Here is a 23675-nt window from a genome sequence, read left to right as displayed (position 1 = left end):
TCTCTATCTTCCGGAGTATTTGCTAGTCCTCCCAATTTGATGTCATCTGCAAACTTGATGAGTAGTCCCTCCACCCCCTCATCTAGATCATTAATAAATATGTTAAAAAGTACCGGGCCGAGCACCGAGCCCTGAGGTACTCCACTACTCACCTCTCTCTATCAGACCTGCACCAACTCCCAGTGCAAGAGGACTTGGCCTCCGGCTGAACAAGGTGGGATAGGACTGGGTTAATTAGAAGAACATCTGGCCACTTGCTGCCTTTGTCATAATTTGGGGTTTTTTTTACAGAGTTTTGAATTGTATTTTAATGTTTCATTCCTGTGAACCTCCACAAGTCCATTGGCAGAGTGGCCCGTATACAAATTGAAAAATAAATAAATAAAATAAATAAACTTGAGGAGAAGGTTGATTCAGGCTGGATTAGTGTCAACCGTGTCCGAATCATAATTGACTGGTATATTTTTTAGACTATCTGAACCAAATTGGTCATGCCTAGTTCAATCCTGAGCATCTCCAGATAAAAGAATCAGGCAGGTGGGGATGTGAAAGACCTCATCTGGAGATCCTGGAGAATAGCTGCCATTCTGAATAGGCAGTACTGACCTTGATGGACTGACTCAGAATAAGGCAGCTTCATGTGGCCCCAGCTGCCTGCTAAGCCAATACTGGGCATGGGGAACAAACACAATTTCACTGCCGCATTCTTTTGAAAAAGGCCATAAAAGTGAGTTGGTCGTATTGCTACGAAAATTGAGAAAGACACAGAGATCCAGCTATAGCCAATAAAACATTTTATTGCCTTAGTATTGCTTGCATCAGAGCTGTGATTCAAACTCTTGTTTTCTTCATTCTAAGGAAGCCATATTGGAATTGCATTAAGCAGTTTGTGTAAAACCAAAAGTCTCCAACAGGGATGCAAACTAAGTTATTGTTCCATTCCAGATGTCAGTAGTAACAGAATTAATTGATGACTTTGAGAAACCCAGGATGTAAAGTGGCCAGATCTCTCAGAATTATCTCCACACTATAGAGATCAGTTCCCCCTGGAGGAATAGGTAGGTTTGGTGGGTGGACTCAATGGTTTACCAGCGAGTCCAGGAGAAACAAAAGTTCTAGAATGACATCATATCCCCAAATGCCTCTTCCCAGACTCCACCCCCAACTCTTCAAGAATTGACTCTCCAAAGCTGGAAACTCTAGGAAATGTCTATGTCATCAATCAGCACAAAAATATATTAAAAACATGTTGTTGAGTAGAGAATAACCCCAACCCCCATGTGCATGATTTCTTTGCAGCCATCCCCCAAAGCTAGCACGCTCCCCAAAGCTAGCAAACAGGCCTGCATGCTCCCCACCTAGACCCAGATATCTGATGTGCAGTCTCCCCCAGGATAACGCATATCGTGAGCCCGGGCAGGCCCACAGGGTTCATTCCCAAAATCAACCAGGAAGTCTTGGTTCACAGACAGGCCTCCACGTTCCGTGTTCACGTCTATCTGCAGCATGACGGAACCTTCCCTGGAGAAGGAAGGAAACAGAATCCAGGTAAACAAACAGTGAACAAAGAGGGAAGAGGACCATTCACAGGAACAGGAGAAGGTTCTTACCTGACCAATTCAGGATAATACTGCTTGTCCCAAGGAGTGTACCAACTACTGGTGACATAAAGTCGCTTGCCGTCTAAGCTGAGCTGAATAGTTTGGGGTGCTCCATGGACTCTCCTTCCCTAAAGGACAAGGGGAGGGTTGAAGAGATACAGATTGAATGATAAGAACAATAATGGAGGAGTACTGCCCACCTACTAGACTTACCAACCTCTAGGTGGGGGCAGGCAGTATCCCCAGTGATCAGTGAAGGTGGACTCTATAGCATTTTCGTTCCTGCCCCCTACTGAGTGGAATGAGCTCCCAGAGGAGCTGCAGCCCTGTGGGAGCTTTCGGAATTCCATAGGGCCTGCAAAACGGAGCTTTTTGGCCATGTCTATGGTTGAGCCAATGTGGCTAGGGAGATCTGCATGGTCCCCCTTCTAGGAGAGTGGTATGAGTAGTGGTTGCAAGTTCCATCTGCACCCCTCTTTCCACCCACCCCTTTAGGAGATGCTTACTGGGGGGATTGAGGATAGGGAGGGAGTTGTTTTTCCACCGTATCCTCCTTTTTAAAATTATGAATGGTGCTGTTTTATGTCTGGAGTTTTAGTGGGGGGTTAATGGGGGTTTTATTCAAACATATGTAACCCGCCACGAGCCGCCTGGGGGCAGCAGGTAATAAATCAAATAAATATTATTATTATTATTATTATTATTATTATTATTATTATTATTATTATTATACCATGCTGAAAAGCTTCCCCTCCACAATTCCCACCTTCCTCAGGCTCCACCTCTAAACCTCCATGAACTTCCCAAGACAGAATTGGTAACATTCCCACCCTGCCCGCATTCTCCACCACCATTTGTGATTGACTCACTTGAATGACGACAGGATCAGGTTGGCAGTCCAGCTCATGATCTTCAAGGACTTTGACCACCCCGCCTTTGGGGATGCTGCCCCCCACAAACACCTGTGTGCACACAAAGATCACACCACCACCCCGAAAAGAGACGGTTGGTCAGATGCAAGAGCCAACTGATGGGACTGGATGTCTGTATAATGTTGTGATAATCTAATGCAGAAAAGATTATTAACAGAATCTTGTCCCTTGGTTCAAGTGGAAAGATGGCACTTAAGAGATTGAAATCTAGACCAGGAGAACCTTTTCATTCCACTAACTGTGGCCTTTTCCCCAGAATAAAGAACCTACCCACTGCCAGAAGAAGCTTTTATCTTGTCAGGAAGGCATGGCTGTGAGCAAGCTGAATGCTCGGCATTCAACCCAAAAGCTTCCATTTCTCAGTGTGATGCTGAAGAATGACCCAGAATTACTTCCCAGGACTTTTCCCCTCTCCCTTTGCAAGTGCAAAAGAGGATGCTCACAGGCAGGTTCAAGTAGAGGGAGTCTCCACATGCCTGGGACTCAAGGTTAGAGCATCTGGTCAGTATGCAAAAAGTCCCACCTCCTGCATCTTCCATTAACAAAGGACCAAATAGCTAGTGATGAGAAAGGCTTCAGAACCGGAGTTCCTACCAGTACTGACAGTAGAAATAATTGATAGATCAAATGTCTAATTCAGTGGAAGGCATCTTCATATGTTCATGTGTGTTCAGTGTTGGGCACCAAAGCTGAAGAGGGATGTAGGCAAACTGGAGTGTGTCCAGAGGAGGGCAACAAAGATGGTGAAGGGTTTGCAGTTTCTCAGTGGAACAGGCTTCCTCAGGAGGTGGTGGGTTCTCCATCTTGAACCTGGGACCTTCTGCAGACCAAGAAGAACCTCTTCCCTTGAGCCACAGCCCCTAGCCACAAAAGAACTCTGCCATATACTAAATAAGACCACAAGTTCATTATTGTCTACCCTAACTGGAAGACGCTCTCCATGGTCCTTTTAACTGGAAATGCCAGGGGCTGAAAGTTCAACATGCCAAGTAGAAGCTATATGACTGATTCATGGGTCTTTCCTTAGCGATTTTAATTCTGATGTGTAGAATCTTATTTCTGGCTTTCTCTCCCATCAGAGAGAGAAGAACTCTTGACTGAAGAAGCTTACCTGGCCAACCAGCTTGGGGCAGTGAGGATCAGTGATGTCATATTGACGGACGTCACCGTGTAGATAGTTGCTCATGTACATGAACCGATCGTCCAAGGAAATGACAATATCTGTGTTAAAGGCTAGAGAAGAAGGAGGCGGGAACATTTATGTCTCGTCCTTTATTCTAATCACTAGAGGCTACTCAAAGGCAGGTGTGGAAACCCCACCTCATTATGGGTTTTGGAGTGAATCAGGGGAAGGGGAATACTCAGATGAAGTTTCATTTTGAGAATCAATGGTCTGAACACACTGATGCAATGGAAGACATATGGCTGCCAACTATGGGTTGGAAGATTCCTGGAGATTTATGAATGGAGCTTGGGGAGGGTGTAGTTTAGGTAGGGGAGGGCCCTCAGGAGGTATAGTGCAATAGAACCTCCGTAGCCGTTCCCTCCGGATCTCTTTAATCTGCTCTTCAGTTGTAACTGGGCTGGTGTTAGCACCTGGGTTGTTGCCCGCTAAGCTCCCTCCCCCTCCCCGATACTGGGCTTATCAGTCTTTTGGATATAGGGATAGAGTTCTTTATCACCTTGTTTGCTGTGGTTTTTCTGTATTGTATTAGTATGTCCCTTTAAAGGGGGTTTTAATGGGTTTTTTAATGAGGACTTTGTATGGGAGTGTATGGGAGTGGCAGGATATAAGCCATTGTATGGGAGTGGCAGGATATAAATCACATAAACAAACAAACAAACTACAGTTCTGTACGCCACAGCTGGAAATTGTCAACCCTAGAATGAAGACAGTGTCAACAGAGCTTCCACATGAAGGTTTCTTACAGCTTTGTGGCTAACATTTGTCCCCCTTGCCCCTGGAACGCATCATTCTTTGTTTTAAAAAAACATGGGCAGCTATATTGCTAGAGCAATATAACAATATAGCAATATTGCAACTATCTTCCAAAGCAGGGAATATGGTGGCCCAGAAGATATAACAAGAGGGAAATGGTGTCAATGTGGACAGGAGGTTGAAAAGGTATGATGTCATTGCCAGAGAGATCTTGCCCAAGCAGGGAAAGGCTGGAGCAAATTGGAGGGATGCCTGCAAAGCGGACAACTGGAGGACAACAGCATATGGAAGTTACAAAAACCACCACTTGAGTTGGGAAAACAAAACCAAAGGAGAGCAAAATGGTTTTGTTGTGGATGGGACCAAACACCCTCATGGTGTGCACTGCAGAGACACAAATAACACAAGCCAGAGACTCTGCTCTTCCGTGAGGGGGGGGGCACAGTTGCCTATTGCATTTCCTAACCTAACAAATAATTATTCCTAAATCATCTGCAGCTTGCTAAGAGCAGGGATTTAGGAAAGTAGACAGACCAGTCTGAAACTCCGTCCTTTAGACTGACCTGGCATTTCGGGTAGTAGCCATCCTGACACTCTCTTGTTTAGAATCTGGATCACTTTCTCCGCTGCCCAACTTCCATCCTGCGGAAGAAATATAGATCATTAACCTGCCCAGAAAAGTCCCCTAGACTAGTTTATTTTTGCATAGTTTGTGGAAAGCCAGGAGAATGGGAGGTTTCCTCAAGAGGGCCAGCTCGGTGTAGCGATTAGGAGTGCGGACTTCTAATCTGGCAAGCTGGGTTTGATTCCCTATACCTCCTCTACATGCAACCAGCCGGGTGGCCCTGGGCTCACCACAACAATGAGAAAACTGTTCTGACCAAGTAGTGATATCAGGGCTCTCTCAGCCTCACCCACCTCACAGGGTGTCTGTTGTGGGGAGAGGAAAGGGAAGGCGAATGAAGCCACTTTGAGACTCCTTTGGGGAAAGAAAAGTGGCATATAATAACCAACTTCTTCAACTTCTCAGGTAGGGCATTCCACAATGAGAAAGCTCATGTAAAAACAGTTGTTGATTTTGATTTGAGTTGCTGCTTGATAGAGAATCAGACTCCTTTCCTTTCTAGCCCAGACTTGCAGCCACATTCCAGCATCTATTCCTAACTTCCAGCCCTGGAAATACTGGGGAGGGTTAAAGACAGGACTGATCATGGTATGTTGGGAAACCAAAAGACCTTCCATTGTCCTTACAATGGAACTGTGAAGACCATGGCTTCCGAAATTATCTTTCCATTCCCTAAGCCTGAAAAACAGATTTGATTCACTGTGCCATTCTACCCTGAATATCTTAATAAGATATGCTTTGCCCATTTTTCTTGTAAGGCAGTCAAGCAGAGTACACTATTTGCAGAGGTGAGCTTTGAACTAGCAATTCAGGTTCTGCAAAGAAGCTCTTTATTTTCATAGAATTTTCAGCAGAGCCAAGGTCAGCTGGGATCCAGGAAGGCTCTTTTCAGATAATAAATTAATTATAATTAATAAGATAATAAGATACGATAAGATGACAACGGAACCTTTGTTAATTATTACCACCATCTGTAATATTGTGGACTTTTATATTTTAATGAGGGATTGGTTTATCTTGTTGACATTGTTGTTTTATGGATTGGATCTGTATTTTTATTGTTGTTGTTGTTAGGTGCGAAGTCGTGTCTGACCCATCGCGACCCCATGGACAATGATCCTCCAGGCCTTCCTGTCCTCTCCCATTCCCCGGAGTCCATTTAAGTTTGCACCTCCTGCTTCAGTGACTCCATCCAGCCACCTCATTCTCTGTCGTCCCCTTCTTCTTTTGCCCTCGATTGCTCCCAGCATTAGGCTCTTCTCCAGGGAGTCCTTCCTTCTCATGAGGTGGCCAAAGTATTTGAGTTTCATCTTCAGGATCTGGCCTTCTAAGGAGCAGGCAGGGCTGATCTCCTCTAGGACTGACCGGTTTGTTCGCCTTGTAGTCCAAGGGACTCGCAAGAGTCTTCTCCAGCAGAAGAGTTCAAAAGCCTCAATTCTTTGACGCTCGGCCTTCCTTATGGTCCAACTTTCGCAGCCATACATTGTATTTTACATACCTGTAAAAGGCCGCGAGCCATTTTGCTGAGAGCGGTGTTTATATAAATCCAAATAATAAATAAATGAAATAATAAATTACCCTACTAAATAAGGAGGGGCAAGATATCTGGAGTGTAGGGGGAAAAAGCTGGAGAGGAAAGAACCCCCCTGTCACTGCAGTTAGTTACAATGGTCTGTGTCGGTCTGCAGTAGAACAACTAGATGTGAGATCAGTAGCGCTTGAAAGACCATTAAGATTTTTGTGGGATGAACTTTCAAGAGTCAAAGCTGCCGTTGAAGTGGTTCTCAAAAGCTTATTCCTCCCAAATATTGTTGGGAGGGGTCCCCAACTTGTTTCAAGGGGAACCTTTTGGATTCCTGACTCAGCATGGTGGGTGCAATGGCAAAACGGCCAAGAGAAAATGGCTACTGCAGAAGGCAGATCCAGCCATGAAATGGGTAATGCTGTTTACTTCCTGACACACAGCAAAGATGTTTGTGCTGTGCCCTTAGCTGCCACCAAAGCAAGGTTTTTAAAAACTCTAATCCAGGGGTAGTCAAACTGCGGCCCTCCAGATGTCCATGGACCACAATTCCCAGAAGCCCCTGCCAGTGAATGCTGGCAGGGGCTTCTGGGAATTGTAGTCCATGGACATCTGGAGGGCCGCAGTTTGACTACCCCTGCTCTAATCGGTCAATCAACTCTGCAATGACTAATCAGAAACCTTGCCAGGCAAAAGGCCCACGAGGAAAAGCGATGGATGATTTCACATTGGGGACTGCTGCTCTACCCAATTTACACCCTCAGCTACAGGCTGAAGATGAGCAGCTAACTCCTATGAGCTGGTGAATTTGGGTGACTGGGACTGTCCACCATCTTCCTCTCCCCTTTCAGGCAAGAAAACTCAGCTGGCCAATTCTACTGCTGCGCAAAAACAGTTGCTGATGTTCACCTCTGCCTTGTAGATGTGGTAGACGGAGCCCTGAAACATGCAGGACACCATTGCATGTGCCGCGTTGGGGTTGTGCAAGAAACGTATTTCATAGGGGGTAGAATCCTCCCCTAAATCGATCGACTGGACAAGGCAGCGGCCGGTCCAGTCCCAGACGTTCAGGCGACGGCCGTAGCGCCCTGGAGTTGGACAGAGAAGGAAACCAGAGAGCTGGTGAGTGACTGTGAATGTACCTGAGGTCTCAGTGGAGCAGGCTTCCTCGGGAGGTGGTGGTTTCTCCATCTTGGGAGGCTTTTAAATGGAGGCTGTATCTCCATCTGACGGAGAGGCTGATTCTGAGAAGGCTCAAGAGGGTGGCAGGTGACAGTGGACGAGCGAGAGGGTTGTGAGTGTCCTGCATAGTATAGGGGGTTGGACTAGATGACCCAGGAGGTACCTTCCAACTCTATTATTCTATGATTCCATCTCAACCTCTAGAAGAAGTTCCTGACAGTGAGAGCGGTTTCTCAGTGGAACAGGCTTCCTCAGGAGGTGGTGGGTTCTCCATCCTTGGAGATTTTTAAACAGAGGCTGGAGAGCCATCTGACGGAAAGGCTGATTCTGTGAAGATTCAAGGGGGAGGCAGGTTACAGTGTCAGCGATAGGGTTGTGGGTATCCTGCATGGTGCAGGGGATTGAACTAGGTGATACAGGAAGTCCCTTCTAACTCTATGGTTCTATGATTCTTTAAAGTCCCTCCCCTATGAGGAAAGGCTGAAGAGTCGGAAACTTTTCAGTTTAGAAAAGAGACGAGTAAGAGGGAGACATGATAGATGTTTATAAAATTATGCATGGGGTAATGAGAGTGGACGAGGAGAACTTTTTCTCTCTTTTCTAAAATGTTAGACCTCAAGAGCAATCAATGAATCTGATGGGCAGTAGATTCAGGACAAGCCAAAGGAAATAACTTGTTATCTGAAATTTGCTGCCAGAGGATGTTATGAAGGCCACAAGCACAGAAGACTTTGGGAAATTATTAGACAAATTCATGGAGATGAGGTCTATCAGCGGCTGCTAGCTATTGTGACTAAAGGGTGTCTCCATTCCCAGAGACAGTCAACCCCTGAATTCCAGCATCAGGAGGCAACATCAGGGAAAGATCTCTGTGCTCTGTCCCTCCAGAGAAACTGGTTGGCCACTCTGTGAGATAGGATGGTGGACTAGAAGGACCACTGGTTTCATCCAGTAGGGTTCTTCTGATGTTCTTATGATATTGAAGGGCCAGCAAGCATCAAGAGTACCCATTTTATGGTACAATTAAGAAAAAAATCTATGTTGGCCTCGAGGAAAATTATGAATGAAATTACAAATTCTGGTTGTTCAGAAACAATTTTCCTGTTTGGAAGCTACTCAGTAAAACAACAACCCACTTTCCACTGTTGTCCACCATGTCTCCTTCCCTAGCAGCTTGATGCCTTTAACATCTTCAATCTAACCTACTTCAAGGGGTTGTTGTGAGGATAAAACAGGGAGGGAAGGTAGTAGAGAAAATATATGGGATGCCATGTTGGATCAGTCAATGGCCCATCCAGTGGGCCAATGGCCCAACACTCTGTCACAGAGTAGTCAAAATCCAGCTGCATTTCCTGCATTGGGGGATTGACTAGATTACCCTTGAGTGCCCTTCCACCTCTGTATTTCTATTTTTATAGATAAATAAATAAATAACTGCACTTGATTGGAGTGAGGTCTTACCTTTCCCCAGGTCTTCTATGTTTATCCCAGTGACGAAGAATTTTGGCACCCCTGCTTCGGTGCTCATCATGACATTGTGCCTCGGCTGGTACCAGAAATCGTGCCCTTGAGGGGCTGCTTGGGTGGGTCTCTCCCAGGTCCCCTTCACTTCAAAGGTCTTCCCATCCAGAAGGACAAAACCACCTGGCAGAAGAACAAGATCCGTGCTAAAGAACATGCAACCCATCCTGTACTCCTTGTCAAGGTGTGGGGTGAAAATGAAATCAAAGGCCTCTAAAACAAATAAGGTTGTTTTTTTGTCTGTCTAGATAGATGCAGAGATATCAAGGCTGCCACATTTAAGCAATTAATCTGATCACTGAATCAGTTTAAAAGACACTCCCAAACAACCAAGATCAATGCCCTGATTAAAAAATCATTAGCATTTTCAAATTAAGTGTGTGAATTCAGTGCCATCAAGATGTGCCTGACTTGTGACAACGCTATGAATTGAGGCCCTTTGAAGTGTCCCATCATTAACATCCTTGATCAGTTTTTGCAAACTGATGGTTGTCTATTCCCTGATTGAGTCATCCATCTCAACCATCCATCTCAATTAAACAGAAAGGAAATTAATTGGCAAACATATTCCTGGATAAATGGCGGCCATAGGGATCCTCAACCATTTTGAGCCTGCAGGGACCTTTGGAATTCTGACACAGGGTGATGGGTGAAACAATATAATTATCGTCCCAGGAGGTGGATCCAGTCATAGAATTGCTACTGCAGCTTACCTTCATAAGAAGACATATTGGAGCAGACCAATGTCCCATCTAGTCCTACGCTAGGTGTCATACATTGACCAAAACCCAGGGACCATTAGGAGGTCCATCAGTGGGTCCAGAACTCCAGAAGCCCTCCCACTCTTGCCCCCAAGCACCAAGAATACAGATCATCACTGGCCTAGACATAAGAAAATAAGAAAAGCCATGTTGGATCATGGCTTTAGGATGCTTTGGGTTGATCCTACGTTGAGAGGGGGTTGGACTCGATGGCCTGTATGGCCCGTTCCAACTCTATGATTTTATGATTCTATCATGCCAATGGCCCATACAGTCCAACATGCCTTGCCACACATTGACCAAAACACAGGGACCATCAAGATATCCACTAATGGACTAGAACTTCATAAACCCTTCCACTCTTGCCCCCACACACCAAGAGTACAGAACATCACAGCCCCCCAAAACAGAGTGTATCATCTATACCTTGTGGATAATAGCCACTTATGAACCTCTGCTCTTAAGAATATAAGAGAAGCCCATCCAGTCACACTCAGGCTGAAATGCAGGGGCCATCAGGAGGTGAATCAGTGAGACCAGCCAGAGAATGTAGTGGAGTCATATTCCAAATGGCTGGAGGTTGTTCTGGTTTCAGCTATGATATCTCACAAGATTATCAGGGTGTTGCACCAATTATTTGCAACACATGGACTGCTGGACTTTATTGTGTCCGATAATAGTGTGCAGTTTTCATTGGAAGAATTTTGTTCATTTTTAGCTAAAAGCCTTATTTGCCATAGCACATCCGCTCCACTTCATCCTTCAACTAGCAAACCAACAGAATGGATGGTGAAGACAACAAAGATAGCATAGGGCACATTGTAGAGGGTGAATGGTATTGTTGGTTAACAAATTTCTTGTTAACTCAGCATATTGCACTACATATGGCTACTGGTAAAAGTCCTGCTGAACTTCTTATGAATAGAAGACTAACTACCCTGTTGGATCAGTTGCATTTTAATTTGTTGGAGGAGCATGCAGCTCAGCAAGGGTCATCCCAAAGGATCCTCCAGTGCCTTGTTCAGAATGATCCAATTTATATGAGAGATTATGGGGTAGATCCAAGCTGGGTTCCAGCTGCCATTGTGCAAGGTACAAGTTCTTTGCCATGCGAGATGGAGAAAGAATATGGTCAAGTGTGTTGTTAACATGTATACGATTTTAAGAGTATTGTTACCCGCCACGAGCCTTTTTGGAGGGCCGGAAATAAATAGAACAACAACAACAACAACAACAACAACAACAACAACAACAACAACAACAACAATAACAATAATATCAGTTCACAAAGTGATTATGAGATCCACCAACAGCCCTTGGATCCAGGCATGACAGTCATGTGAGTGGACCAAGGGAAATCGTTGGGTGTTCTTAAGGTTCTTTTTGTTCTTGATAATGTAGATCAAGATACAACAGAAATGGTAGCAAAGTTCCTTTATGATGCTAGCAATATTCAATCTGGGTTTGTTATATAATTGTATGTCTTAATTCTGTAGTTCTGTGGTTGATTCTATGTGATTTTTTTTTCTAATGCCAATAAAGGCCACTTGACTTGAATTGAGGCTATCCTTCTGGGAAGAGGATAGAATCATAGAATCATGGAATCATAGAGTTGGAAGGGGCCATACAGGCCATCTAGTCCAACCCCCTGCTCAACGCAGGATCAGCCCAAAGCATCCTAAAGCATCCAAGAAAAGTGTGTATCCAACCTTTGCTTGAAGACTGCCAGTGAGGGGAAGCTCACCACCTCCTTAGGTAGCCTATTCCTATTCCATAAAGTATTGTGTTTTCAACCTTGCTGTTAATCAGTCTCAAGTTCTTGCAACTCAGTTCCTAAAAACACTGGGCAGACTCCAGAATAAATGGCACCCACAGATAGCACATTGGGCATCCCTGCTCTAGACCACCCTCATCTGGGATTCCATGTAGGAATCCATGTTGTGAAATACCTTTTCCGTTGCCACATGGGTCCCCTAAAGCACTGATCATAATTTCTCCATTCTCCAGGCAGTGAGGGGTATGTAGGAAAGCCAGGTCACATTTCTGGAAAACTTCTTTGGATTCAATCACCTGTGAACGTGAAGGAAAGAACATTTTTAGTGAAATTACTTGTTTTTCCCCCACACATAATATAGGAGGCCAAAAAAAAAAAAATGGAGGTAGTTTCAGGAGGCCGGTCTTGTTGGTCTGCAGAAGAAAGCTGAGATTTGAATCGAGCCACACTTTAGAGACCAAGAAGATTTTCAGGGGCTGAATCTCCAAAGCTCACATCCTGTGAGAATCTTGGTCATTAAGGTGCTGCTGGACTTGAAATCCAATGGAACCATGAATTTAGCATCAAGACTGCCATGAGACGTTCTGTTGCCACAGCTGGAGAAGTGAAATGACTCAGACAGAGGCACACAATGAGATGTCATTAGAAGCTCCCCATCCACTTCTGTAGAGTTTGAACTGAAAATGTGGATTCTCACATCTTTCATTCTTGCCTCTGACCAACTTGTTCACAAAGGGACAGAACCATGGCCAAAGACCTCTGGGCAATTGAAATAGACATGATCCCTCCCTCTGTCACCTCTCATTACTTACTTACTTACCTACTTTCTCATCCATCGATCCATCCACCCACCCACCCACCCACCCATCTTTCCATCCATCCATCCATCCATCCATCCATCCATCCATCCATCCATCAAACCAACCAACATCCATCCTTCCTTCCATCATCCATCCACCCATCCATCCTTCCATCTTCCATCCACCCACCCACCCACTCACCCAACCACCCACTCACTCACCCACTCACTCACTCACTCACTCACTCACTCAAGGTATTGTCTCATATGCAGGAACAGCCTATATTTATAAGCTGGTTCCAGCTCCATAAGGAAGAAAGGTGAAACTAAGGAAGAAAGGTGAAACTATTGGACTCCACTGTTCCACTGTTCCACTGTTACTAACATGGCTGCTCTCCTGAAACTGTCTTCCAGTCTGTGGCACCAAATTAAAATAAGAACCTCGTGTGACCCTAAAGACTGTCAAGATCTATACTAGCAGAAACTGCCATGCTTGCTTATTTATTTATTTATTTTCATATTTATATACCGCCACACTCCATTCAGATTTGTAGCGGTTCACAATAAAACAATAAAAACCAGTCCAATCCCCTAAAAACCCGTAAAAGTATACCATAAACATTGACATTAACATGAAAAGATGGTGATACAGGGTGCTAACCCCCAGCCCCCAACCTCTCCCACTGTCCAACTGGGGCCAAGAACTCTCCTTCATTGGGATTGAGGATCTCTTGATCTAACTGCTGTTAAGGGATCCGCCAATGGTAACTCTGGGACCCTACCATGGCCTCAACCATATGCCTGGTGGAAGAGTTCCATCTTGCAGGCCCTACAGCATGCTTAAATCTCCTGCAGGCCCATAGCTCTTCAGGGAGTTCATTCCACCAAGTTGGGGCCAGGGCCAAAAAAGTATACATGAGTAAATTAAACCTTGAGCATATAAAAACAAGCATCAGTTACTCCACCATCTATGTCCATCAGAGATGCATCTATACTTGATATGACAAACGAGGGGCAGCAATTTAGATCATAATCCTCTCTCCCAATTTATCTTCACCACAACTCTGTCAGGTAGGACAGGCTGAGAGGGTGATTGGCCCAAGGTCACTCAGTGAACTTTTGCAGCAGAGTGAGGATTTGAACCTGGGATCTTGCATATCCTAGTCCAACTCTCTAACCACTACACTGCACCAGATCTAGACACCATCCCTTATGCTTTTGGGAGCCCAAAGTGGAATGTCCTGCAGCCCCCTGTAACATCCTTCCCAAGCCCCAGCCCTCCTCAGTTAGCTCTCCCCATTCTCATGATGTACCTTGTGGAGCCTGGGGGCTGACGGGTCAGTCCCGGTGTCCACCACATAAATGCGAGAAGAGCCCAAGCAAGGGAGGATCAGCCTGTTCCGCTTCTTGGTGCAATCCCCGAAACAGCTGCTGCAGGCGTTCCACCCGGAGCGGTGGAGTTCGTCGTTGATGTAAGGCATGGGCAGGCGGTGGAGCACCTGTGGAGGAAGGTGGGACATGAGTTGCTCTCCAAACCAGGGGTCCCCATTTCTCACAAAGCCCCAGCCCGCCAAGTGTTAGAAAATGGGTGGGGCTCGGTAAAGATTTTCCCTCCCAGTCTTTCTGATTGGCCTTCTTAGGCAGCCCATCCCACTGCTGGACTACTCTGACTGATTTTTTCCTGATTCTGCACATAATTTAAATACATTACAGGGGTCCTTTCCTCTACTGCCAAAAGGAACCACTCCCTGCCCTCCTCCAAATGACAACCTTTCGGAAACTTCAAGAGAGCCATCCTGTCCCCCTCAAGCTCCTCTTCTCCAGGCTCAACCTTCCCAGGTCCCTCAGCTTTTCCTCCTAAGACTTGGTCCTCCTAGGACTTTGGGCTGATTCTGCATTGAGCAGGGGGTTGGACTAGATGGCCTGTATGGCCCTTTCCAACTCTATGATTCTATGGTCCCCAGGCCCCGAATCGTCCTCCTCGCTCTCCTCTGCACCCTCCCCATTTTGTCCACGTCCTTTTAGAAATGAGATTTAAGTGAGTAGCCGTGTTGGTCTGCAACACAGCAAAAATATACTCCGATAGCACCTTTAAGACCAACAAAGATTTATTCAAGGCGTGAGCTTTCGAGTGCAAGCACTCTCCCTAAGTACTAACCAGGACCCATCTTACTTAGCTTCTGATACCTGATGAGATCAAGCTAGCTTGGGCTGTCCATGACCGTTTACGCACTGGAGGTTTCATGCCAGGCTGCAGGCTGGAGTTTTAGTTGTGGCAGGTTTCCCCACCTCTTCCTGCACCCACATGGGGGAGCATTTGGCCTGGTGTACCTCATCCACCCCTGATTTGTGCTCCTGCATGGGAGCCAGGGCAGTGAAGTTCCCAGTGCATAAACGGTCCAGGTCAAGGCAAGAGATGCTCAGAGCAACCCTAGAATTCGTTAGTAGTTTTCCATCCAAGTACCTGCCAGGGCCATCTAGGTGAGGACATATTCATAACTACTCCCTTTTAATCCATCCCTGGAAGCCGAATGGAAGGTAGAACAAAGTAGAACATTCTCAAAGGAAAAGATCTCAGGTCAGAACCTTGCAATAAGTTGGGGATTCCGGATCTATGTCCACCGTTGCCAGGTAGTCGGGCGATTGGGTGCTGGAGCCGGTTAAGAGGCAAACAACATACATGAGTCTCTCTCTGGGACCTGGGAAAGTGAAGAGGACATTCGGCCATCAACCAATGGGGCCCTTGGAAAAGCAGCAACAGCTCTCTTGATTCCGGGCCCTGCCTCGCCTAGGAACAGGTTTGGGCTTTCAATCAAAGACTAGTTTCACCTTTAATAAGAACAAGAATCCAGTAGCATTTTAAAGACTCTCTGCCATGTATCTGAACAAAGCCTTTAAGACTAACGGAGATTTATTCTTGCATAAGCTTCCGTGTGCACACCATATTCTTCAGGTAAGTGTACTTGCACACAAAAGCTTATTTAAAAAGGTAAAGGTATCCCCTGTGCAAGCACCGAGTCATGTCTGACCCTTGGGCTCCAGCGTTTGCCCTCCAGCGTTTTCATGGCAGACTCAATACGGGGTGGTTTGCCAGGGCCTTCCCCAGTCATTACCGTTTACCCCCCAGCAAGCAAGCTGGGACCTCATTTTACCGATGTCGGAAGGATGGAAGGCTGAGTCAACCTTGAGTGGCTGCTGGGATCGAACTCCCAGCCTCATGGGCAGAGCTTTCAGACTGCATATCTGCTGCCTTACCACTCTGCGCCACAAGAGGCTTTTACAAAAGCTTATCTTTGACCGCTACGGGAGAGCGGAAGAAGTAAAAGAGTAAGGGCAATATGGGAGGAGACAGGGCGGGCTCTGTCTGGGATAAAAACTCAGGGGGCCCAATTAGGATTGGGCCCCCCGAGTGTCCATCCAAGGCCAAGCAGCCAAGCCTTGCTTGGCCTCGCTGGGGAGTCACTGCACAGACAGAGGACACTGCTTGCCTGGTGAGTCCTCCAGCCGCCTTCTCCTCCCACTAGGGAAAGGAGCAGGGACACCGCATCAAAGACATGGCATCCCTGCTCCGTTCCCGCCATAACTCATGAGCCTCCTGCCGGGCCCAGCTGCGAAAGAGCGGCTGGGCCCGGCAGAAGCTTTGCCTGCCCGCCACGGTCACTTGCCGGCTTCTACCGGGCCCAGGCCCTCCCTCGCAGCTGTGAGGGAGCGCCTGGCCCCGGAACAAGCCTCCGTCACCCGCCGCCGTCCTTCTTAGGCGTCTGCCGGGCCCCAGATGCCCCTGGGCCGAGCAGAAGTCCACCCAACACACACACACCCACACACCCTGCTCTTCCCCCTGCCCATCCCACTCGCATCTCCCTTAACCCTTCCCTCTGGACCCACACAAACGCATGCACACACACCTTCTACCCACACAAATGTACGCACGCACACACACACACTGCCATCTCTCTCCCACTTGCCTCCGTGCCCACCCGCCCCTCTCCCATTCTATCTACCTCCCTGCTTGCCTTCTTCCCTTCCTTCTTCCCTTCCTCTCTTTCACCATCTCCTTCCTCTCTCTCTGTCTCTCCCTCTCACTTACTTCCTCTCTTACTTCCTTGATCCCTTCCTGTTCTTCTCCCTTCTATCCATCCCTGCAAAATCCTCTTCCCCTCCTTTCTTCCTCCCACTCCTCCTCCCCTCTTCTACCTTCCTTTGCGACATTCTTCCTCCCCACGCACTAGCGCCCGCTGTATTTCCTTTCACAGCGGGCTTTATTTCTAGTACCTTCAATAAAACATTGTCAGTCTTAAAGGTGCCCCTGCTGGACTCAACCTTTGTTCTGCTGCTTTCAGACCAACATGGCTCCTCCCCTGCCAAAATTCTTGGTTAGTCTTTAAGTGACTTCTGGATTCTTGGCCTTTCCTGCTGCTCCGGGCAGATTAGCCCGGTTACCCATCTTGATCTAATTCCATACCCGAACATGTCATCTGTCTGACCTGCGAGAAATATTCTGGCTCTTAGTTCGGATGAAATGGGTTGATACACATTTCTCTTTTGCCCTTCCATCCAAACAGGGTCCTCAAAGCCGCCTGAGTCAAAACAAGCCTGACGTTAAAATTCCATTTCAAATTACATAACTGTAGAATAGTCTCATCACACAATCAAACATGGAAACATAACCACACCTGCCCATCAACCGCAGAGCTGTTAATAGCTAAAGAAACCTGCAGATTTGGAGTTTGGGGGTAATGTAGGGTAGGAAATTCCTGCATATTGAGAGGGAGGCAGCATGGGGGGATTAGGGTAAAATGCTATAGAGGCCAACCTGCAAAATAGCCATTTCTTTGGAGAAAATTATCTTTGTAATTCCTGGAGATTGCCTGGTCTCACCTGGAGATTGGCATCCCAGAAAACTAATACATGCCTTATCGAGTCCAAAACAGACCCATGATTGGGACGAGTGACTGGCAGGCACTCCTTTTGCTTCCAAGCATAATCAGTTGGCAGCTGGCAACAGGAAGTTACAGGCCCTGGAGGGTTGGACCAGACCCAATGGGATGAAATTAATGCAAAATAAAATTCCGTCTAAACGTCAGGAAGAAGTTCCTGGCAGTTAGAGCGGTTCCTCAGTGGAACAGGCTTCCTCGGGAGGTGGTGGGTTCTCCATCTTTGGAGATTTTTAAACAGAGGCTGGAGAGACTTCGGATGGAGAGGCTGATTCTGTGAAGGCTAAAGGGGGTGGCAGGTGACAGTGGATTATTGTTGTTGTTGTTGTTGTTGTTGTTATTATTATTATTATTATTATTATTATTAGATTTATAGCCCGCCACTCCCTTGCGGCTCGTGGCGGGTAACAATATCACAAATCCCCATTAAAACCCCATAAAAACAATAATAACATTGCCAATATTGCCGGCATGGCAAGAACCGCAGCTCAACTTTCCCCCCCCTCCCTCCCACTACTAGCGGGTGGAGAGGAGGTTCTGATGATGTTTTGTTTCGGGTCCAGAACCCGAGTCCCCGGGGGAGGCATAGATCTATTATCAGCCCCGGCCTCAACCATAAACCTGGCGGAAGAGCTCCGTCTTGCAGGCCCTGCGGAACGTTGAAAGATCCCGCAGGGCCCGCAGCTCTCCCGGGAGCTCATTCCACCAGGTCGGGGCCAGGACCGAAAAGGCCCTGGCCCTGGTCGAGGCCAGGCGTGCTTCCCTAGGGCCGGGAACGACCAACAGGTTTTCACCCGCAGAGCGCAAGGCCCTGCGAGGGGCATAGGGTGATAGGCGGTCCCTCAGGTATGTGGGTCCCAACTCGCGTAAAGCCTTGAAGGTTAGAACCAGAACCTTGAACCGGATCTGGGCAGCAATTGGCAACCAGTGCAGCTGCCTCAGCACTGGCTGGATGTGGGCCCTCCAAGATGTGCCAGTGAGGACCCTAGCAGTGATAGGATTGTGAGTGTCCTGCATAGTGCAGGGGGTTGGACTAAATTACCCATGTCCCTTCCAACTCTATGAATCTATGATTCTAAATTCCATCTAAACATCCGGAAGAAGTTCCTGACAGTCAGAGTGATTTTTCAGTGGAACAGGCTTCCTCGGGAGGCGGTGGGTTTTCCATCTTTGGTGATTTTTAAACAAAGGCTAGATAGCCATCTGATGGAGAGGCTGATTCTGTGAAAATTCAAGGGGGTGGCAGGTGACAGTGGATTAGCGATAAGGTTCTGAGTGTCCTGCATAGTGTAGTGGGTTGGATTATATGACTCAGGAGATCCCTGAGAAAGTGTGCTTTGTGTGAAAAAAAGAGACCTGGTTCTCTCATTTCTATTAAGGACTCCCAACTAGGGTGGCCACTTTCCATTTGGCATCTGGAGATCTCCCTCTCTTCCAGTTGACCTCCAGACAATTTAGATCAGGGGTAGTCAACCTGTAGTCCTCCAGATGTCCATGGACTGCAATTCCCATGAGTCCCTGCCAGCCTTTGCTGGCAGGGGCTCATGGGAATTGTAACCCATGAACATCTGGAGGACCACAGGTTGACTACCCCTGATCTAGATCAGTTCCCCTGGAGTAAATGGCTGTTTTGGTAGGTAGACTCTATGGCATTGTACCCTGATGAGGTGGGGTTGCCAGGTCCCCTGTGGAAACCAGCCACTAGTGGGGTATGAGGGAGTAGGGTTTCTTCATCAGGTTGGGAAATTCCTGGAGATTTGGGGATGGATCCTGGGGAGAACAGGGACCTCAGTGGGGTACTAATGCCACAGATTCTACCCTCCAAAGCAATTTGTTTTCTCCAGAGGAACTGATCTCAGCAAGAGTCCAGAGGCATTTTGAAGGCTAACAATTTTGTGGAAGGGGAGGAGCTTTTGTCAGTTTTTGCTCCCTTCTTCAGATACAGCCTGTACGTTGGAAAGTGCAGTGATTTCAGATGCCAATGACATTAGCAGGTGAAGGAAAACAGCAGGTGGGATCTGATGAAGTGTGATATGCAGAGGGGTTGTAGTCATGAAGAAGTCAGATTGGTCCTGAGGCAGGAAATCTAGGTCTCAGTTCATTCCAGGTGGATGCACTGTCTGGAGCTTCATTATCCATAGCAATTCAGCAGTCTCTTTCATAGCTATCCATATTTTAGTATCTGGCCAATGGAGCTCCAACTTGAGATGTACAATTCAATTTAGACTGGATGAAAAGTACCCACATCAGTCTTGGTTTGGGCCCAAATCAGCCAAATCTGGTCCAAATCGCCATTCCACAATAAGTTTAAATGGTTGAGTCAATCTTGTTCGAATGCCCAATCACAATTTGCCATGATTTGTGGCTGTTTAAATTTTACAGGGAACGAGAAAGGGGGGAAGTTCCTTTTTTTGTCTTTCCAAACTCAGAGGGGTGGGGTTGGGGTAGATGCACTAAACTCCAAACACAGCTGCAAGAGCCTCCCCTCATAAGAAGTTGCAAAAAGTTTGGCTCTGAGGGTCTAAATCTAAGGGGACTGCAAGAAGATGCCCCTGTCTTACCTCCATTGTTTCCTAAAATGAGAATTTATAAACAGACCAGAGAATCTATTTTCCCCCCCCCCTCATGGGAAATAATGGAGATTGGATGCCCTTAGAACTGGACCCATTAGGCCAATCTTTTTTCAACTTGGGGATTCTTTGAAGGAGAGGCTCCTACAGTCATGCTTCACGTTTTGTGCCCTTAGTACATACCCCCACCCAGCAAGAGCTCAGAAAATACATAAAGGAGGAAATTCTCATATACTTCAATGGCGCCGAATCAATTTGATTCAACCGAATCTGAAAAATTGTGGGTGATTAGGGTTTATTCAGCCCAAGTAACTGGACCAAATCCAAAAAGGTCCAGATTTTCTTTCCTTACTCATCCCTAGTTCAGACTCTCAAAAGCTTTTTGCTCTCAAAATCTCATGGGTCTCTAAGTTGCAGCCAAAATGCAATATTTTGATTTCAGATCCCCTGGTAGGGTGTAAGATCTCTGGATTAAAGTTGGAAAATTCATAGAGATTTGGGAATGGAGCCAGGGGAGGACAGGAACCCCAGTGGGGTACAATGCCATAGAGTCCACCCTCCATCTTCTCGAATGGAAAGGGTCATTCTTGAATCTCTCATCCCAGTAATAACCCTCTTTACATTCCAAGATCTGATGGGATTTGGTTATTCTACCTCATTCCTCATCCCCTCTTTGGTACTCTAGACTTGTGTCTAACTGTGCTTCAGTAGAGTTTTGTGAACCAGGACCAAGGACTGTTTACTGAACCTTATTAGGCCTTTAGAGAACTCAAATATGGGCTTCTTTCTTTTGCGACCTAACCCAGTGCATGGCTGAAAAAGCTCTTTTAAAATTGCTGGGAAGATCTTCTAGTAAAGGTAAAGGTAAAGGTATCCCCGGTGCAAGCACCGGGTCATGTCTGACCCTTGGGGTGACGCCCTCCAGCGTTTTCATGGCAGACTCAATACGGGGTGGTTTGCCAGTGCCTTCCCCAGTCATTACCATTTACCCCCCAGCAAGCTGGGTCCTCATTTTACCGACCTCGGAAGGATGGAAGGCTGAGTCAACCTTGACCCAGCTGCTGGGATCGAACTCCCAACCTCATGGGCAGACAGCTTCAGACAGCATATCACTGCCTTACCACTCTGCGCAACAAGAGGCTCTTGATCTTCTAGTAGTTTGACCCAGAATGTCACAAATATTTTCCTGGCAAGTAGCCGAAGTTTCAGGAATTTTCATGAAGTAGCAGAGCCAATTAATCATGTGATGCCAGAACTCTTTGATGTTTCCTCAAGCCCCAGGCAGGAGGCAGATGAAATAACTGCTGAATTTGACTATCACTCTGCTTCTTTTTTGTAGTTCATGGGGGAGCTGATGCCAGCGGAAAATCTTCCCAGAACAGGTGCATTGTGGAGAGGAGGGTGCCCTCTAGAACAGGGGTCCTCTGTGTAGTTCTGATAGGCACCATGATACCCAATGGCACATTTTCTTATGCACATTAAGTTTTATTAGAAAGTGGGTGGGGCCAGATGGGGCTTTTGCCCAGCAAAGCTTTTGATTGGCTGTGCGGATTATTTAAAATGTGGCTTTGGCAGCAGCTGCCACCATCTCACAAACATCTTTACTGTGTGATTGAAGATAGGCTGTGGCCGCCATTTTGTGGTTGGGCTCAACACACTGTGTCAGTTTTCAAAAGGCTCAAAAAGTTTAGGGAATCCCTTTTCTAAAAAGCCACCCTTTGGCTGTGACATAAGCAAATTCCCTGGTCCTTCTAAACAATCTTTGGGTCTGAGGACAGAGGAAAAGGGCTTACCTTTCATGGCATCTAGAGGGGTTGCATACCCAGGCCCGGTTCCACATCCACTGTCCCCTGTGCAATCAAAATCAGGGAGGAGAGAAAAACAGAGAAAGACTCCTATTATTCCCAAAAGGGCATAAGAACTACTCTCAGACCAGCTATCTCACTTCCCATCTCCAAAATTTCAAACAACCCTAATGGGGTGCAGTGGAATCACACACCCACCCACCCCCATTTGTTAGCTTTCTCAAAGGGCATCTTCCCCCAGAATCAATTACAAGTATGCTGTGACAGACTGAAATCCTGATGAATTCAGATCGATTTGAACCCGGATCTTTGTTCTTCCCCCACCCCTGACTTGAAACAGAAACCCATCTGCACTTGAGCACAAGGCTGCACTTCCTAGAGGAGTGAGAGGGCGAGAGTGGATGGGCAGGGAGCCAAGATGAGCTGTGCCAGCAGCAGCCTCTCACAGAATGAGGCAAATCTCTGCAGTGAGAAGTGTGGATTCTGGAGCACAGTCACCTTAAACCATTTAAAGAATAAATCTCGGGAGGAAAATCTTGCAACCAGGAACTAGGAAGACTTAAGAACTGGCACCCAGCCAATCAGGGACAGACTGCTTCTCTACCTCAGCGGGGAGGACGCTATTCCAGAAAAGCTATTGCAGATCTGCACTTTAATATTGGGAGCCCTCAAATTAGCTTGATCAATCATACTGAGTTTTATCCTCTCCTGGATATTGCAGGGGAAAGGTAGGGTTACCTTGGCTCAGTCAGATGGGTTGCAGATGGGAAATTTAAATCACCCAAAATCAAAATGGAAATCCCATTCAGTGTAGATAGCAGGGATTGAATCGACCCGGGATTGGAATAAAAGCTCCATGCAGACTCAGCCCAGGTGTCGTGAAACACGCAAAACATGATTTAGGTCACCGTTTTACTAGCCCAGTTTTTACTGGGATTTCGAACAGGGTGGCTCATAAGCCTCAAAGATGATCCGTGCCTCAAAGACTGACAAAATATCTGTCAGTCTTTGAGGTGCCATAAAAATCCTTTCTGTTTATATGCTAAGACAGGGATTGTAAGACCCGTTCAAAAATCACGGACCCCTTGCTAGGGGTGTTCAGGGTCTGAAGCAGAAGGGAGTTTCAAGGGGTAGCTGTGTTTGTTTGCAGGAGAAAAATAAGATTTGAGTCCAGAAGCACCTTAGAAGCTAACCAAATTTGGGGGTATGTCTTTTCAAGAATCAAAGCTGTGAAGATGTTAGGTATCCCCCAAAATTACAGCTCATCTCTCAACTACAGATGAGTATCCCTGAAGAAAGTAGATGCTTTGGAGAATGGCAATATTTCTCACTAAGGTCCCTCTTCCCACCTCCCCAGGTGCCTTCCCTACCTGGATCTGGCAACACCAGAAGTGGGATATCTGATAAAGAATACTTTGCCTCTCAGAATCTTATACCCCCAAATTTCATTGGTCTCTAAGGTGCTACGAAACTCAAAGCCTGAGTCACTGCTCTCCCCTTCTGTTGTAAGAGAGACCCTTTCTTACCTTTACTTGACATCTCTGGGCCGAACCCCTTTGCCACCTGTGATCCCTCTGCTGTCTGCTGGCCCTTCATGAGCTGCTGGTATATAGACATCTCTGTACCTGGGGATTGTATGGCTGGCAGCTGGAAGATGCTTCTTGTCACCTGCACGTACCCAAAGGGATCTTATATACATAATGATGCGGG

At 46.6% G+C, this 23675-nt stretch overlaps 1 protein-coding gene across 1 annotated transcript; it reads right to left on the bottom strand.

Annotated features, from left to right (window-relative positions):
- Window positions 1-1358: 1358 nt before the first annotated feature.
- Window positions 1359-21975, bottom strand: LOC143829380 (methanethiol oxidase-like). Its single transcript, XM_077320203.1, has 11 exons — window positions 21954-21975; window positions 15243-15355; window positions 13970-14155; window positions 12033-12153; window positions 9263-9445; window positions 7529-7707; window positions 5036-5114; window positions 3645-3766; window positions 2471-2563; window positions 1611-1729; window positions 1359-1521 (listed from the first exon to the last, which is right to left on the bottom strand). The coding sequence occupies exons 1-11, from the start codon at window positions 21958-21960 to the stop codon at window positions 1359-1361; spliced, it is 1365 nt and encodes a 454-aa protein (XP_077176318.1). The 5' UTR covers window positions 21961-21975.
- Between the last annotated feature and the right edge of the window lie 1700 nt (window positions 21976-23675).

This window comes from Paroedura picta, chromosome 1 (assembly GCF_049243985.1).
Source record: "Paroedura picta isolate Pp20150507F chromosome 1, Ppicta_v3.0, whole genome shotgun sequence".
NCBI classification, from domain to species: domain Eukaryota; kingdom Metazoa; phylum Chordata; class Lepidosauria; order Squamata; family Gekkonidae; genus Paroedura; species Paroedura picta.
This window is presented reverse-complemented; position numbering and strand designations above follow the sequence as displayed.